General features: G+C 42.9%; 2 protein-coding genes across 14 annotated transcripts; both read left to right on the forward strand.

Moving 5' to 3' along the window:
* Window positions 1-739: 739 nt before the first annotated feature.
* On the forward strand, window positions 740-7,467 carry LOC138411149 (B-cell receptor CD22-like). Of its 7 annotated transcripts, none has more exons than XM_069530161.1 (12): window positions 762-795; window positions 940-1,129; window positions 1,605-1,675; window positions 1,766-1,961; window positions 2,052-2,282; window positions 3,021-3,374; window positions 3,471-3,674; window positions 4,491-4,748; window positions 4,857-5,117; window positions 5,600-5,860; window positions 6,078-6,162; window positions 6,289-6,599. In XM_069530161.1, exons 2-12 carry the CDS (start codon window positions 1,057-1,059, stop codon window positions 6,512-6,514), a joined length of 2,220 nt encoding a protein of 739 aa, XP_069386262.1. In that variant the 5' UTR covers window positions 762-795; window positions 940-1,056; the 3' UTR covers window positions 6,515-6,599. The 7 variants fall into 7 exon arrangements, with proteins under 7 accessions (XP_069386260.1, XP_069386258.1, XP_069386262.1 ...); XM_069530160.1 differs by adding an exon at window positions 6,607-7,467 and having other exon boundaries at window positions 766-795; window positions 1,605-1,961; window positions 6,289-6,343; XM_069530159.1 differs by having other exon boundaries at window positions 740-795; window positions 976-1,129; window positions 1,605-1,961.
* Window positions 7,468-8,423: 956 nt separating this feature from the next.
* On the forward strand, window positions 8,424-18,396 carry LOC109645163 (E3 ubiquitin/ISG15 ligase TRIM25-like). 7 transcript variants are annotated; one of them, XM_020110698.2, is made up of 9 exons: window positions 8,424-9,105; window positions 9,840-9,935; window positions 11,459-11,539; window positions 12,232-12,384; window positions 13,106-13,265; window positions 13,443-13,481; window positions 14,051-14,128; window positions 14,471-14,545; window positions 15,427-18,396. In XM_020110698.2, exons 1-9 carry the CDS (start codon window positions 8,512-8,514, stop codon window positions 15,978-15,980), a joined length of 1,830 nt encoding a protein of 609 aa, XP_019966257.1. In that variant the 5' UTR covers window positions 8,424-8,511; the 3' UTR covers window positions 15,981-18,396. The 7 variants fall into 7 exon arrangements, with proteins under 7 accessions (XP_019966257.1, XP_069386265.1, XP_019966258.1 ...); XM_069530164.1 differs by lacking the exon at window positions 15,427-18,396 and adding an exon at window positions 14,698-14,819; XM_020110697.2 differs by having other exon boundaries at window positions 8,425-9,105; window positions 14,468-14,545.
* The last annotated feature ends 15 nt before the right edge of the window (window positions 18,397-18,411 follow it).

Below are 18,411 nucleotides of genomic sequence, written 5' to 3' on the forward strand. Positions count from 1 at the left end.
ATCTGTTGTTTCAACCTGGATTTTACAGCATCAAGAAACCAGAAAGAATAAAACATGTAGACATGTGCAGTGTTTGTAAAGGTTTGTTTTCTTTCTTGATGGGTTGGTTCACCCAAACTACACATTCTCTCACTTACCTCGATGGAAGCCACGAAAGGCAAAGGTTAGAAAGTAGTTTTCTTTTCCCATAGTTGAAGATATTTCCCAGGTTCAACCACAACAGAGTTAGCTTAAGGTTGGGTAAGGACTGTTGAGGTATTCAGCTGAGAAACATGAAGTACCTGACGTAAAAACTAGGTCAACAATTTTAAACCTCCTCATGTTTCTGGACGATTAAAGCTCCGGTCAGAACATTTTGAAGATGTAACAGGAGATCGTTGCAGAAGTGACACCCGCTCATCAAGGAACACAGAACACTTCATGTTTCCATGGTGACGTGTCAAACTTTGATGTTTCACCATGAAACAGGAAGTTGTAACTCAAATGAACGTCTAATATTCCCTCAACTTCACGTTTGATACACAGACTGTTTATGAAGATGGAAAACATGACTGCTCCCCCAAAGTGAAGCCAAATCATATCTGTCACCCCCTGGTGGCTGGCTGCAGCATTGGTCATAAACCCTGCATCTTCCATGTCAGTGGAAGTAGTTGTCATTTATTTTCTAATTCCTCTTAAATGTGTCTTTGATTCCTCTCTCTCTCTCTTCATGTGCTTTTATTTCATGTTTCTGAAACACAGTGGACTGCATCTTTTTAAGACACTTGAATTGTTCTTGTGATGTGGACGATACAGGTTTGATATGAACAGAAGACACTAAAGTTGTTTCTCACACTCGTTCAAACAACAGTTTAACACTATTTGACTCAGCATGCATGTAAATATAAAGAGGAAGGAAGTTGGTGTATTTATCAGTTTGACTTCTTCTTGTTCTTACAGATTCCGTCTTTACTCTCAGACTCTCCTGTGTTGTAGGTAGACGTGTCTGTGATGTGACTGGGTTTCGTCTTGTGCACATTATTTATCTGTGGACGTTTGAATAGTTTGAAGTCACAGATGAGAGCAGCAGCTACTATGAGTGGAACTGCAGCAGCGAGTGGATTTGTTCTCCTCCTCCTCAGTGTGCCAGGTACTGTACGTCTACATTTATGTTGTCAGTCTATTTTACACTCGGACTTCTGATTCATCTGAAGTGAGTTTGAGAAAGAAAGTAAAAATATAAATGAACCATTCGTTCATTTTCAGATCTCCACCTGTAAAGTGGTGCAGATAGAAAATATATAAATTAATTATCATCAGTATTATTTTTAATCCTTCAAATTTTTTCAGACAAATCTGAGTTTCTATCATCTAAAGATCTAAGTATTGCAGATTCTGAAACAGTAACAGTAGTAGTAGTAGTAACAGTAGTAGTAGTAGTAACAGTAGTAGTAGTAGTAGTATCATGACTCTCCTCTCGATGCAGGAATTGTCATCAGTGTGTGGAGTCATTCATTGAAATGCTATGGAATGCTGCTGATGGAAATGTGTTTCTTTTCTAGAAAAATGAAAAAGTCAAATAATCGTCTCTGGTGTCGTTATGAATCTGATTCTCTGTGTTTCAGTGGTACAGTGTGAGAATGTCTGGGGAGTGACGTGCACTCCTACTAAGATCTGTGCTGTAAAAGGATCGAAGGTGCAAATACACTGCACCTACATGCACCCACCAAGAATAAATGACCATGATGTTGCAGTGGAGCAAATGTTCTGGTTTACTAACCTGCAGAATAGTGAACCTGAGGATCTGAGAGCAGTCTCTGAGTACGCAGGTCGTGTGCAGTATCACTGTGGAAACCACACCTGCAATCTGACCATCACAGACCTGAGAGAGAGCGACTCGGCTGAGTACAAGTTCAGGTTCATAACAAACCAACCGACTGGTAGATTTACTGGGTCACCTGGAGTCACTTTGTCCGTCACAGGTAACATCTTAGTTGGAAACAGTGAATCTATGGTTTGTTTATGTGGACAGCTCTGTCTAAAATGATGTGTGTGTTTCTTTACTAACACAGGTGTCCAGGTGCTCAGCAAAAAATCGTCAAATTGCCATTGGGAAGCCTGTTCATGGTCACATGTGGAGTGTAAAACCAGTTGTTCTCCAACTCCCAGTCCGTCCTACATCTGGTACAAGAACGGACAAAAAACATGGGGAGAAGAATCTTCATATAACGAATACTTTTATTCAAGAGACAGCTTTTCCTGTGCTGTGAGAGGTCACGAGGATTTCCCCTCTGCTCCAGTGTGTGAGTTTACTTCTTCCAATGACCAATGATTTTATGCTCTTTGAACCTTTTGATCTAAAACACTGCACCCTGACTAGAGTCTGAAATGGATTTGAGGCCTGATGCTGAAATGATCTACGGAGTAAAAAAATGATATCAGCTGAAATATATTAAAAAACCATTGTCAATGATTCCTAAGATGTTTGTTATCAAACCTTTATGATAAATATTCTACAGTTTAACCATTAACTTGAATGACTAGTAGAGCACATTCCTCCACCAAGGCCCAACAAACCCTTCAGATTAAATCAAGCTGCACCAGATTTCACACACTCATCGATATCAGTCCTCTAAATATGTCAGATTCTTTCCATCAAGATCCATGAATTATATCCAGAGAAACGCAGAAATGTTGAAAAACACGATCTCGCAATGCTAAAGAAAGTGAAAGAAAAATCCTGGATCTGCACCAAAATCTTTCCAGTTATTTTTGCGTAATTGTGCACGCACACAAACCAACCAACAGACTGGGGTGAAAACATAACCTCCTGGCAGAGGTAATAAAGTCCGATCACTAATAAAAGCACATATGTAGCTTGAATTTAAATGTCATAGCTGTTTTCTGTAAAGCATAATGTAGCATCTTTTCTGCATTGTTTATTCTGTGACGTGGGCAACAGCCGACTGTGAATTACTGTTAATTACAGCAGTAAAGATTATAGTTGTCATGGTGATAATCAAATGGTTTCTGTTTTTCAGGTGTTCATGGAAATTCATGTGACAGAGTGAATTACATGGACAGAAACATCTGTGCCTTTAAAGGCTCATCAGTTAACATCTCTTGCAGTTACAGTCCCCAATATTCTATCACATCTAAATTCTGGTTCGTTGTTGAACGTAAGGATGTGCAGCAGTATCGCCCTCGACCTGTGGACTTACTCCAAGTCCCAGAGTTCAAACATCGTGTTCAGGTCTTTGAAACAGAGCGAGGGCGCTCCACTCTGAGAATAAATGAACTGAGACTGAGCGATTCAGCCCAGTATCAGTTCAGATTCAAATCACAGAGGTCTGAATGGAATAGCAGTTTACCTGGCACCACTCTGACTGTCACAGGTACTGAGGAACACTAAGTCATTATGTTGTTCAGTGGTTCTCAACCTGGGGGTCCCACAGCTGCTTCTATGTGACATGTGTGTTTCCTGTTGACAGATCCAGATGTTCAGGTGATCTGCTCTCCGATTGGTCCAACACTGACTTGTCACAGCAGCTGTCGTCTCTCTGCTCGTCCCTCCTTTGTCTGGTTCAAGAATGGAATAAAAATTGAAGGGGAAACGTCTCCAACTTTAAGAGAATTCCTTCAACCTGAAAACAACTATTCCTGTGCTTATGAGCATCACCGCTCGTCCCCTGTGTGTGAGTTTACTCCAAAATGTCCCGTGTGGAAACTTGGAAGGTTGAGTCTGGTGACTTTCTATATTTGAATAATTGTCCCTTGAAAAGACTAAATCCAGCTTTGTTATTAAAGCACTTTTCATATGGAACTGAATACAGAATAAGAGCAATGAAGCAAATAAAAACCACCCCCACCCATCCACGCACAGAGAAAGACAATATAACAGGAAGTGAGAAAAAGCTATCATCGGTCTGGTAAATTTGAAATGAGGAAACATCGAGGGCAGGTAAAAAGAGATCAAATGAAAAAGATGAAATAATAGAACACTGAGAAAGATATGAAAAGGATCATATCAATAAGCTCAGGTGTTATAAGATGACTTGACAGACCACAAGCTCAGTGAAAACACATTTACAAAACTCCCTTGTTCATCAATGCTTCAGCAAAGGCAGCGAAGGTGAAGCAAGATATTTACAGGGTCCCTTTAATAACACAATACTCAGATGTGTGTGTTCAGAGTGCGTGACATGAAAGATTTAATCACAGTGGCTCATCTTTTCCCTTCAGATTTTGCATGTGTGTGAACAGGACACATGCAAATAACACACAGTGATTCCCAAGACAGAGGGGACATGTTCAGATTTGTGAAGTCTGTATTTAATACAAACAATAATTACTGTGTAAAAGTACTAAACACTAAAGGAGGCCTTCCTGTGTCCAAAAGTAAATCAAACACTCTTCTAAAGATGGTGAGCGCCGTGGACAGCTGCAAACTATTAAAAGACTATATTCTATAAAGACACATTCTCATGTAAAGATCTGTTTATATCCTGCAGATGCTCTGAAGGTTCCTTTACTGCAGCTGAGTCAAACTGGAGACATGATGAAGGACAGCTCTGTGTCTCTGACCTGCAGCAGTGATGCTAACCCACCCCCTGCATACGCCTGGTACAAAAACAACCAGACTTTGTTCAACACAGGAGCACAGCTGGTTTTCAGCTCCATCCAGTTTTCTGACTCTGGAGAGTTTTACTGCACAGCTGAGAATGAGCTGTGGAAGACAGCGTCTAAACATGTCGTCATAAATGTGAAATGTGAGTAAATATTTGGAAATATTCAAAAGCTGAGAGGTTTTGCAGATCTTCAAAATTCCAGATGCTGCAACTCTCCATTCAAATCCATTCAAATCCATGTAAATCCAGATGCTCCACAGTCGTCCTCTGTGTCAGTGAGTCCCTCTGGTGAGATCATGGAGGGCAGCTCAGTGACTCTGACCTGCAGCAGTGATGCTAACCCAGCAGCTGAACACACCTGGTACAAGGAGGACCGAACTCTGCTTCAAGGACCAGAGGGCGTTTATCGTCTCTCCTCCATCAGCTCTGGGGACAGCGGGGTCTACTCCTGCAAGTCTGAGAATCAGTACGGACAGATCAACTCCACGTCTCTTCACTTAGACGTCCAGTGTGAGTAGAAAACATGGACATATCCATGAAACCCAGCCCTGTCTCGCATTCTTACAGAAAGTTATCGGGATTCAAACCAAAGTGTTGTGCGTTCTTCCCTGACCCGTACCTCATCCTACCTTCAAGTTTCATGCTAATCCACTCGTTTGGTGAAATCTTGCTTCAGATCAACAACCAACAAACAAAGGGACTGGGCTGGAAACATCTGTTGTTGCATCACTACACTATATGACGTCATTTTCTAAATTCATAGTGACGACATTCCCACCATGTGATCATAGATTATTTTTCATGTATATAAGCTTGAGGTCGTCTCTATAGTCCTATTAGAGGCAGGGATACAGCAGGAAATGCTGCTTTAAGTAGGCATGATGTCATTCTCTAGCTTCTTTGTGACATCACTTATGAGCCATCTATCCTTTATATGATGAGGAATAATGTTCTGATCACTTGATTTCATGATCTTGCATGTTTGACACCAGACGCTCCAAAGGTTCCCTCTGTGTCAGTGAGTCCCTCTGGTGAGATCATGGAGGGCAGCTCAGTGACTCTGACCTGCAGCAGTGATGCTAACCCAGCAGCTCAACACACCTGGTACAAGGAGGACGAGGACTCACCAAGAGCATCAGGACAAAACTTCACCATCACTAATATCACAGCTGAACATGGTGGAAATTATCGGTGTGAGGCTCAGAACAGACGAGGACGTAGTGACGCCTCCTTACATGTGACTGTTGGAGCAGGTGATTTAAGCACTCGGACTCTTACAGCCTACACCCCGCCTCCTTTTCTTTGCTCCAGAACCTTAAACCATCAATACTCAGGATTTGCAGATGTCTCATAGCTGTATATCAAGCCCATCATATTGCACATGAACAATACTGACTGACCAACAGCATCACCTGGCAAACGGAGTCATCAGTCTCACCACACTGCTAATGTCTCCTATCTGTTGTCTAGGGGAGTCAGTAATAATCATGAATATCATCAGGCTGACTCTGGTGGTCGTGCTGGTTCCAGTGCTTGTCTGGACTCTGTGGACGAGGTACAAGAATAAAAATCCATCAGTTCACCCTCTGCTCTTTCACTGTCTCTTCAAATGTCTTCAAACACTAGTTTTAGTTCTGAAGTTCATTTTGTAAAATGTTGTTTGTTGTTGTTTTGGATCCAGGATGAAGAAAACTCTGAGCTTGAAATCAGAAGTGAATGAAGCTGTGGAGATGGAGGTGAGAGACAGTGAGGCCAAAAGAACCACTGGGTATCACTGTTTTCATCTCAATGTTAAAGAAGGAGATGAAACATTTCTTGGATCAGCTACTTTGTCTGAATCTGCCCCAAAATGTTTTTGCTCAATCCTGCTGATAAACAAACAGACAAATGGACAGGGGGCGCTATAACGTTCTAAACATTTGGAATGAACTGTGATTATATGCAGGTTTCATGAATAAAGTCCAGTGAGGCTTAATATTTATCATCTCTCCTCCATCAGTCAGACGATTGTCCTGAGTATGAGAACGTCACGGCTGCAGCAGAGACAGAAGACACAGAGGAGCAGGAAGAGCTGGTGTGAAGCATCAGAGCCACTGTGACAACAATAACAAAGATGGATGACTTCAGAGTACATCCGTACAAGACGCTGAAAGTATTTAAGAGGGGACAGGAAGTCTCTCTCTTTCCATCCGCGGTTACAGCAGCAGTTTGTACAGCATGACCTTTAGAGCAAGAGTTTTATTGTGTTGTTTCTTTTCTTGTTCTTTTCTGATGGGTCCTGTCGTCCAGTGTTCACGGCTTTATTTCTGTTTGCTTTAGTTCTGATGTTGGTTTAGGTTGAAGGAAGATTCTCAGATCCTACGACTCTTTGTGGGTTGATGTGTTGGCTTTTCCTTCTTTTCTCCATTTTGCCGGCCTGTTGTTGAGCTTCTTGTCTTTTCTGCAATGAATGGACTTGTTTTTTTACTGTTTCCCCCCTGAACCATGTTGGACGTCTTTGTGATGAGCCTTTGAGGGTGTCGTAACATCTCGTGTCTTCTACATGATATTAATGTGGTCATTACAATACGCAGAAGGAAATCAATCATTATGTATCGTGATTTTATGATTCTTTCATATGTTTCTGGTCTTTTGTTTATTTAGTTATTTTCAAGTTCAATTTTAAATCTTTCTTTAATTTGTCTTTTTGATATAAATCTTTATTGCATTTTAATGAGACACTGAAATGATGAGATAAAAAACACCAGTTTTTCTCAAATCTCCTTAAATTGTCTTCCTTGTTTCAGTGTGATGTGGACGATACAGGTTTGATATGAACAGAAGACAATAAAGTCGTTTCTCACTCTGTTAAATGAAGAAGTTCAGAGTTTGTACGAATCACAAGTTACTTTTTTTAAAGTTTAATCTAACACTGACTTGACTCAGCATGCATGTAAATATAAAGAGGAAGGAAGTTGATGTATTTAACAGTTTTACTTCTTGTTCTTACAGAGTCCGTCTTTACTCTCAGACTCTCCTGTGTTGTAGGTAGATGTGTCTGTGATGTGACTGAGTTTCGTCTTGTGCACATTATTTATCTGTGGACGTTTGAATAGTTTGATGTCACAGATGAGAGCAGCAGCTACTATGAGTGGAACTGCAGCAGCGAGTAGATTTGTTGTCCTTCTCTTCGGCTGTTTGTACAGTCTTTATAAGATATCGTCTTTAATAAGGAATTGTCATAACCAGTCTGTGAATATTAAGTAAACCTTTATTATGAAGAAATTGAATCGGAATTTCAAACAACAAAACTAGAGACTGTCATTGAGATAGTACCTGTTTCTGCAGACTTATTTCACGCCACAATGACCATTCATCACCTCAGAATTAAACTTCTAGTGATATGTATTACTCAGGTCACACATATGCTACATCTCCTGCTCCTATATTTGTTTGTACAGTCGAATAAAGATTGTGAGGATATCATAAAAAATTGGCCTTTTGAAAAAGTATTCCAAGTAAAGTATTAAAGCAATTTTCAGATGTCATGACTTTGAGAAAGTTTCTCATTATAATGACTTCAAGGATTTAATTTTTTTTTTTATCACAGCGACGGGAAATGTGCTCCCATAGTTTTTTATTGTATTCACACGGATATTACAAGAACAAAAAATGTCAAATGTAAAATATGAAGAACAAAATTTCATTCACTGAGAGAAAAAAGGATTTTGTTCCATGTTTTTTTTTGAATCCTCCTCCTTTTCGCTGCCTGTCAGACAGCACTGAGGGCAGCGTGGGGAGGGACGCTGACACGGCGGAAGGGCTGTTCCTGTTTTTGTTGACTCCTCCCTCCGCTCCACACCCAGCAGCTGGATCCTCTCCGGGCGGACGGAGGTCACGGAGCCCGGCGGAGGAGGAGGAGGACATGGCCCGGGCCAACATCTCGGTGACGGAGAGTCAGTTCCGGTGCCCCATCTGCCTGGAGCTGCTGACGGACCCGGTGTCCATCCCCTGCGGACACACCTACTGCATGGACTGCGTCAACAGCTACTGGGACCAGGCGGAGGCGGCCCAGCTCAGCTGCCCTCAGTGCCGGGAGACGTTCAGCCCTCGGCCGGTGCTCCGGAGGAACACGGTGCTCGCCGAGGTGGTCGACAAACTCAAGCTGAGCGAGATGGTGGTGGCGCCGCAGCTCTACCTGCTGGGGGTCGGGGAGGTGCCGTGCGACTTCTGCCCCGCGGAGGGGAGGCTGCGGGCGGTCAAGTCGTGCCTGGTGTGCCTGGCGTCCTTCTGCGAGCTCCACGTCCTGCCGCACCGGGAGGTCGGCACCCTGCGGCGGCACAAGCTGGTGGCGGCGGTGGAGTGTCCGGCGGAGCGGCTGTGCGCTCAGCACCGGCTCGGCCTGGAGCCCGCGGGCAGCGGCACCGAGGCCGCGGTGGAGTGGAGCGGGGACTGTCTGCTGTGTGAGGCCGATCAGGAGGAGCTGCACGGGGCGGACGCTCAGAGAACCAGGAGACAGGTGAAGACACACACGAGGTTTCACTGAAGACGGTTCATCAAGACTCAGAACACAAACCTTCACCCTCAGTTAATCAATCAGAGGGGACATTTTTATTCCCACTGATGGTTCAGAGACTTTAAAACAAAGGGTTCCTGGACTCTTTACACCCGAGGAACCGTTTTTGAATGTTAATCATATCTGATCTGTAGATTTGAGATGAAGAGCTTTCAGAAGATACCAGATATTAGAATCAAACATTACTGTTGTCTTGATTCATGACTGTGACCCCTGGACTGAATCCTTCTAAAATATCATGTCCAATAAATGAATTTCATTTTAAGTAATCTGTTTTAATTAAATTTCCTTTTGTCATTATACACGAATCATCAGACAGACATTATCTCAGAGGTTTATAGAAGAACATTGATATATTTTGATATTTTGACTCTTTAATTTGAACCAAACATAAAGTGAAATTCATCATTCATTGATCTGATTCTCCAGTTAACGAGCGGCCTCATTAAGCCCTGTAGTACTCTTGCAGTTACTGGGACACGTGTTTTCCAAAGAGAGTATTGTTTGTGTAGGAAGGATGAACTGCATGGCCCTGTATCGTAGCACAGCAGAAGTAAGCTGAGCTGTTTTCGTCTGATAGATATTGCGGAACAATATTCTACAGAATGTCTTGAAATGAACAAAATGCCGTCTCTGTCTTGTTATCTAATAATTGTCTGTGTCTGTCTGTGTGTCAGCTCCAGCTCCAGGAGTCTCAGCGGATGTTTCAGGGGAGGATTCGGATCGGAGAGCGAGAGATAGAAGAGTTTCGACAGAGCTTAGAGTCCCTGAAGGTGACACACACACAAGCTTCCCTGCTCATCCAGGTTTTTTACAGATAACGTACGGTCACCATGAGTAGAGACTGGAATCTACAACTGGTTTCTGTTTGTCCGCAACCATCAGAATCATACACCTCCGACCTTATTGTTTCATTTATCGATACGATCATGTAAAACAGGCATTGCTGCGTTCCAGACAACTTGGATGTCAAAATCTTTGACTTGAAACGTGCAATGGAACGGTTCGTTTACATTTGACGCCGTCCCATCACCGTGCATTGGAGCGCTTGGAAGTCGGAAATTTAAAGTCAGAATATCCGACGCGGCACAACAACGTGCGATGGGCGTGCAGTGTCCTCATGCCCTCGGTCAGGCTCCACCCCCCCGCTCCTCCAAATATGGTTACTTCTGGTTCAATAAAACCAAGATGGCGCTGGACTAAAAGTCAAACTTGAGGCTTGAAAATGCAGCTCACAAACCACTGGGTGACGTCACGTGATCAACGGGGATCTCAGCATGGAGGAACGTTATTCAGGCAGCTTTAACATGATGTAATGTAAACAGTGGTGTTGTGCAGTGGCAGCTATTTAAAGCGCTCTGAGGTGAAGGTGACAGAAATAGACTCGTCTTGACATTTACACAGACGTACGGGCACAACACAAACCATCGCCTCTCTCTCTATCCCCGTCGTCTCTGCCACTCCCTCCGTCTTCCAGTAAAACCTTCCCTCCTCCCTCCTCTCGAGCTTTATCTCCGTCCATCCGCTCTGCGGCTGCTCGGGCTGCAGTGGAAAACCACTTCATCAGCTCAAGACAGCATCACACTCACATTGACCTCAAGTCATTTCTGCCTGTGCTCCTTTCTGCGGAGGATCATTTCTCACCAAAGCCACGTGAACCCGAGAATCTGAATCTGAGTTGTTTAGTTTTCTCACAGAAAATCTTGGACAAAATATTGTTGTTATGCTTCAAAATCTAAACAAACCTTATTCCATGTGGTTGTGTAGAAAGCGTGTGTGATTTATTTAGTTTATCATGCACGTGTGTAATAACAACACACGAAGGAATTAACTCAAAATGGCAGATTTAAGAGTTTTACTCACTTTATCTTATAAATTGTAATTTCTCTCGAAACAGGATATTGGAGAAACATCAAGGTTTAATTTAACATTATGCGATTTGCTTTTTTCTAAGGAAGTGTCCTATAGTAGTTTGACATCATTGTTTACGTTGTGGCTCAGGAGGTAGAGCAGGTCGGGGGTTCGATCCCCTGCTCATCCTGTCTGAATGTTAATGTTTGAACCGTCCTTGGGCAGGACATTGAACCCCTGATCCCCCCATGTGTGAATGCATGAGTGGATGTGTGTGTGAATGTGACCCACACGTCCCCCACTGGTTAGTGAGCTGATGTTTGGCATTTTGTCCAGCGAGTCTACGTTTGTTTGGATTTACAGTTCATGATACAGTTAATTGGCTGTGTACCATGGTGTCTTTAAGTATGAGTTTGACTCTTAACTGCTGTTCCATTGTATTCAGGTGTCAGCGTCGGCTGTTCTGGAGGACAGTGAAGCTCTGTTTGCTGACATGTCCGTTCGTCTGGAGAAAACCAAGGCAGAGGTGAGGAGGAGTCTGAACAGGAGGTGCAGAGTTTAGAGCCAAGCCGATTTAATCGACCCGATGATTTGATCCTTTCACAGACACACTGGTATCAACATTCTTTGCCAATAGAAAAACTTTTATTTTACAGAATAAACAAAGCAGAAAAATCGATGCATTTATGGGAACTTTCTTAATTTAAGTTATATATTTGGTTGTATTAGTATTTATTGTAAAGTTCAATATTAGGCCTCAGTCACATTTCTGTGTCATAAGAGTTTGATAACAACATCTTAGTTGTCAGCCGATATATTAGTATCAGAGGTTTGTTACTTCCAAACACCGAAAATCCTTATTGGTCAGATTTAATAGTTTTAGTAATTGCAGTGAGCCTTAAAAACATTAGAAGTTTAAAGTAGAAGTTAAAAATTCACAATTTTCCTATGTATAATAATAATCAACAGCTAAATACTTTCGGTTCTAAAAAAATTAAAATTCTTATATTTTTGTTAAACCGACCAAAGTAGTATCTTGACCATAGTATATTAAATCTTAGATAAAACAATAAATACTTAATTTATCATCTCACAGAATCGACCCTCCGCTCTGCACCCATGTGCAGCCGTACACTGGTTCTTTGATTCCTGCTCGGTGCGTCTCTGCTACACCCACAGTCCTGTAGGTGCTCCACATCCTCTGCTCCTGTGCCGTAGGTTCGAGCGAGGCTGGAGGCGAAGGAGCGAGCGGTGGTGGGGAGGGCCGAGCGCGACATCGAGATGCTGGAGAAAGACGTGGAGGAGCTGAGGAGGAGAGACGAAGAGATCAGTCAGCTGCTGCAAACTGACAACAACACACACTTCTTGCAGGTGAGGAGGAAAAAGGAAAAGGGAGAGAGGACAGAGCCAAGAGGGAGAAACTAGGGAAGACACACAGAGGGAGGACAAACATGTGACTGATGTAGAAAATGATCTGTTGTTTTTACAACCATCCAATAAATCCACTGTGAACTCGTCTTAGGCTTTTGTTTTTAAATCTCTACACATAATTGGTTTGGAAAATGATGATTCAGGACTGATGTAGAAAGTTCCACAGACCTGGACTGTGTTGCAACCTCGTCTTCATCATCACTGATGAAAAAGACAGATTCTGCCTGATATTATTGAGAGGAAACGGATCAATGAACAGCTGCATGATTTAAACAATAAACCTACATGTAGCTCGCTCCACTTAACGGGAGATAAACTCTATGTACTTTTATCCTCCCTGAGAGGTTCATACCAGAAGACAAGAAATGCATTGTCAATTATTGCATTTGATATTCATCCATTAGATCTAATGCATCCTGGAAACTAAGAACTCACCAGAGTAGAAACACCCAGAGAGATTAGTCTGTAGATGGGGGATGGAGGAGGAAGAATGGATGAGAGGAGAGAATGAGTCAGCAGTGACCAGTGGAAAAAGACAGCACCTGCCGAGGTGCTATTTTCAAATTCAATTGCACAAGGAATTAAGGAGGGAGGGGTGGTGCTGGGATGCAGATGTGACGCCAGGCTGTATTTTCCACTCTTTCTCTTTCACTCGGCTCAGGTGGCTCCTCTGCTGTGCGTCCCGCTCGCCTCTGGTCGGCACTCCAGAGCCCCCAGCTTGCCCACAGAGGCCTTCAGCGGCGCCAGGAGAGCGCTGTGCCACTTCCGCAGCCGAATGGAGGAGGTCTGCAGGGAGGAGGTGGACAAAATCAGCCGTGCAGGTACAAAGAATGACCCAAAGAATGTGAGATATGATGTGATGCAACGCACTAATAAATATATGGAATACTCCCAATGCTCGTAGGGTCATTTTAAAGACCTGAGCACATGGTATTAAAAGGATGAAGTAGATTTATGTTTCCAAAATAACAAATTGTACACTTTGATTTCTCCTTCAGTCAATGAGAACTACATGTCTGGTGGAGAGTGTGTAAAAGGTGAGCACAAGAAACATACACACACACACACACACACACACACACACACACACACACTAACACTGTGAGAGATCCGACCCATTTCACCAGGCTGCTGTTTTGACATGATATTCAACACAGTGAGGAACAGTGGGCGAGTTAAATATGGATGGTGAAGAGGACAGAGCGACGTCTGGACCATCTCCAGATTCTGCTCCTTCCTCACCACGTCAGTTTAGTTTGATTGGAGGTCATCGAATTCAGCGTAACTCCAATTTATTTAAACTGATCAGTTCTCGGAGGCTTTTCGGTGACAGTTACAGCAAAAATTATAGATTTAGGATCAAATAGAAATAGAAGAAATAGATTTTTTGTGTGTTTTGTGGTAAAAAAATGATATAAGTAAAACCTGTAAACTGAAAAACTGTCACATCCATGTCCCAGTTACGGCAGATTTGTGAAAACTTTTATTGAAAACTGAGAACTTGGACAAATGGGTCAATGTTTTGTCATTTTGTTTTGTCGTTATTTGTATTGTTTTATTATTTGAAAATATATCAAACACCATTCGTATCCATTGTATTGGGGAGGTGGCAGAAATCAGTGTGCGGAGAACACCGAACCTCAGCAAATGCAGCTGCCTGCAGGTCAACATGCTACCACAAGGGGTAAGTGGAGAAATGGGTTTTTAGCACATTTTGGTGAAATCACCCTTTAACTTGCGCAAACATCAAATTTGAGCTTTGTTGGGTAAAAAGTCAGATTTAGCAAATTTTAAACATTAAAGCAACGACTGGTTTGCTCTGTGCATGTAAACATACTGATTGAATAAAAAACACTTGCTGGCACATTTACCCTCTAACCTTGAAAAGTTGTGCTCTCCCCTGATTCTCTCATTAGTGGTCTTCTTCCACATTTTTATATTTCCTCTGTTTTTTCTCCTCTAATATGGACAAAAATGTTCAATAACATCTCTCTTTGTCTTTTTGTCATTTGTCCTTTTCCAGCAGTGCCCGTGTCATTCCCTCTGTCCTCTTTGTCTCTGCAGCCGGCTGATCAGAGGATGAGGACAGCTTTCCTCAGGTGTAAGTACTCCATCTTCTTTCAGGGCATATCCTCCAAACCATTCTTCGTCTTTCACCCTCGACCTCTTCATTTAATTTTCTCTCTCTCTTCTTCTCTATGCATCGCTTCTCCTCTCTTTCTATCTTTCTCTCCCCCTGTTGCCCTCATTCAGTCTGACTATCCTGCATGTCATCCCCCATCTTGCTCTCCTGTCTTCCTTCAACCCTCCTCCTCTTCTCTTTCACCTCTTCATGCTTCTAGTTCACCACATAATGAGGGTCCGGCCGGGGAAATCTGAGAGCCCAGTCTGGATCCTCATCAATGATGGATGTCAAATGGCATTCATACTGTATTTATGACATCCAGGTCCATCATTAAGACTGGCGCCTTGTCCCGTCAGAAACAAGCCTGCTGACGGGACGACAGCGTAGCAGCACCTTGTTCGACATAAATAAATAATTTGGTCAAACGAGGATTAAGGCCACATGTCATTTATCCCCGCTGTGCCAAAACGTTAGCTGAAACGATGGGCGGCTTAACGTGATGCTGTCGGTGTGGGACACACACTCTGTTCTTGAACTTGGGGAAAAGAACTGAGAGGAACAACTTGAAGAAATATCAGAAAAGCAGAGACTGAAGGGTCTCCAGCAATTCTGATTTCAGCCAATTCTGTGCCACCATCAGCATAAAAAACCATTTCTCTTTAAGTCCAATCAGGTCCGACAGGACATGGAAAGTCCAATTTGAACCTGAGGGTCCACATCCTGCTTTAACATCACCTCAACTAGAGAGTTAAATTCATGATGGGAAAGGGGCACCGCCTCCGGCCGTAACAGCTCATTGTGACTATGAAAATATCTCGCTGTAAGTTTCTCCATCAACTTCCTTTCTTTCTTCTCAGTTTCGTGTCGTCTGTCGTTGGACCCAGACACAGCCCACCCCACTCTGATTCTCCTGGAGGGGCCCCAGGGTGCCCACTGTGGCGAGGAGCCCCAGTCCTACCCCCCTCACCCACAGCGCTTCGATTCAGTGGCTCAGGTCCTGTGCAGGGAAGGCCAGTTCGGTGGTGCCAGTTACTGGGAGGTGGAGTGGAGGGGCGGGGGATGGATCGACATCGGCGTCACTTATCGAGGTATTGGACGTAAAGGTGGCGGAAAGCCCTGCCTCTTAGGGCGCAATGAGAACTCCTGGCGGCTGAGGTGCACACACGCAGGATATGCCGCCTGGCATGACAACCGTAAGACCACAGTGGCTGCGCCACCCTGCCCCAGGATCGGCGTGTTCCTGGAACGCCAGAAAGGAGTGTTATCCTTCTACAGCGTGTCGGACACAGTGGTGCTTCTGTACACATTTCGTTGCCTGTTCTCACAGCCGCTGTACCCGGCCTTCCGTCTGGACCTGGACTCCACACTGCTCATCTGCCCTCATGAGAGAGGCAACGGAAACACAACCTAACCCCCCCCCCCCCCCCCCCCCCCCCCCCCCCCCCCCCCCCCCCCCCCCCCCCCCCGCCTCATTCAGGACCCTTCATTTACAGTAACTCCTGCAGAAAAGGGCTGTTCACTCTGCTTATGGATATTACTAAAACACGAGGGTTGCTGGTGAAGTGGTAACAACATCAGGAAGAAGTATCACAGTCAGGAATCAGACAACTTTCATTTTCATTTGTGTGACTTGTGGCAAAGACAGATTTTTCTTCGTGTTTTTTTGTTGTAAATTGCCTTCGATTGCAAAATATTCTGTTGGATGAATCGGGCTGAGCTGTCCAGTGAACACTGTAGCAGATATTTTTTTACAATATGCCTTTGTCACATCGTACATCATGACCTGTCCTCGGAATTACTTAACTTACAAAGGCTCATTTTATTAAGGTGTCATGGAAGTGTGACATTAGCTGTGTCCCATTTCGAAAACTCCAAATATGGACGATAAGTGCGTCCCACCAATCCCAAACGATAAGGGATCCAATGAGGGGATCCTTCTAGGTTCAGTCTATCCAAGCAGTCATCGCACAAGCTAAATATGCTGGTGGCTAAACCGCAGTAAGTGCAGGAGCGCGAGCTAACGATGCAAGCGTAAGAGTGAGACAAGCTCATAATGCAAATAGGGAACTAGACCATCTAATCTTGGTTTGGCCTTCGTGGTCTATTTGGTCCACAAAGGAAGGATGTGGCTGCTGAATTGGGACATAGCTAGTGAGCAAATAGGTGAGATATCTGAACTGAAACTGAAACACCTTAATCGTAAACCAGCCATCATCTGTTTTACTGTTACATCCTTTCTTATCCAAATGTGACATCACCTGTGTAAGAGGCCTGATGCATCACATCCACTTCAGTGGTTTACTACTAAAAAGTATTCACCCCCCTATTTGTTTTTACATTGTTTTGTCATGGTGGTAAAAGAAATGATCTGTATTTATGGAAACTGTTTTCTATCATAACATGGATGTTCTTTATTTAACTCAGTAAAATGACCTCATTCGGTTTTCATATGGAAAATGAAAAGTGCCCTCTGCTTCAGATAATAGAAAAATGTAATGTCATATAAGTAATTTATTATTTTGAAGATATGCTCATTCAGTCCAGATGTTTAGATTGATCATGTAAGTAAGCTACAACTAGCAGGTGGTTAGCTCGTTAGAATGTGCTCGCCTAGCCCAAAAAGTAAAATCACAGCTTCTTGTTGTTACACTTGACAGTGACGTGTTAATAAGTTTAATTTACAGGAGCTCGCAGCAGGTTCAATATATCCCGTCATTATGCTAAGCAACGCTAAGATAAGCTAATGGTGGCTTCAGTTTTACAGTGGAAACTTGAGTGTAGATCTTTTTTTATGTAAAACTAGGAACCGAAGAAGCATAAAAACCAAATTGTTCCTTTCGAGGCACCTTTACATCGCAGGTCTTCATTCTGTATTTTCTTACAGCAAGTAGCTAATGCTGGTGCAACAGAAGCCATTAAGCTTTTGACCATAAATTTGACTTATGGCGAATTATTATAATTTAGAATTTGGGAATGGGGGAATTTCCAATCCTGTCACCTTTAAATCTCGTATCCAGTCACATTTGATTCTGTTCTCATCTCATATTCGTTCAGTCGAGGTTAAATTTGGGGAAATTAGTGACGTACTGCAAATTGAATCTGTTCGCATTGTCAAGAGAACATCAGGTGGGTTTTAAACGTCAGGAAACATATCAGACCAAGAACTTGAACAAATACTGTTTCTTTGAATGTAACATCACAACAGAGCAAATTATAACTTGAGCGCAAGACTGAGCTTGTCGTCTGTCTGAACGGACGTCATGTCCTCTGGCCACTGCAGCTTTTCTTGTGTTTCTCATCAGACCTTTCTTTTTGAATCTGTTCCAGAGGATTGTGATGATTTGACCGAGCACTGTGTGAGGCTTTTATGTCAGGAATTATAAAAACAAAACACACACGATTGTTACGTATAACCTATTAACTTTGTATGCATTTATTAAAGGCATGTTCAGCAACAGACTAAAATCATATACAGAAAACCTACTGTATTACACATGTTACTACAGGAAATGTCCAAATGTATTGTAGCAATGCTACACGAGTACGTGTAGAGAATTCTGTTCATGAATTTGCCGACCTCATTATATCTGGCAGGTAAAGAAAGTTGTTTTTTTTTGCCATGAAGTGCATTATTCCACAAGCTGAATGACTGTAACATTAACTGAGGTGTGTACAATATAACTTTATCTCCTTGTAGCATTTTCACCTGTTTCCTCACTGTGCTGTTGTTCTTTAACGTGACTGTAAAACATGTTGGATTCTTCTGAGTGTCGCTTTTTCCAAGATGAGTTCATTCAATAGTAGCAATAAACCGATCCAGGTCTGAATCGGCCGGCTGAGGT

Source organism: Paralichthys olivaceus, chromosome 8 (assembly GCF_024713975.1).
Source record: "Paralichthys olivaceus isolate ysfri-2021 chromosome 8, ASM2471397v2, whole genome shotgun sequence".
Lineage (NCBI taxonomy): Eukaryota > Metazoa > Chordata > Actinopteri > Pleuronectiformes > Paralichthyidae > Paralichthys > Paralichthys olivaceus.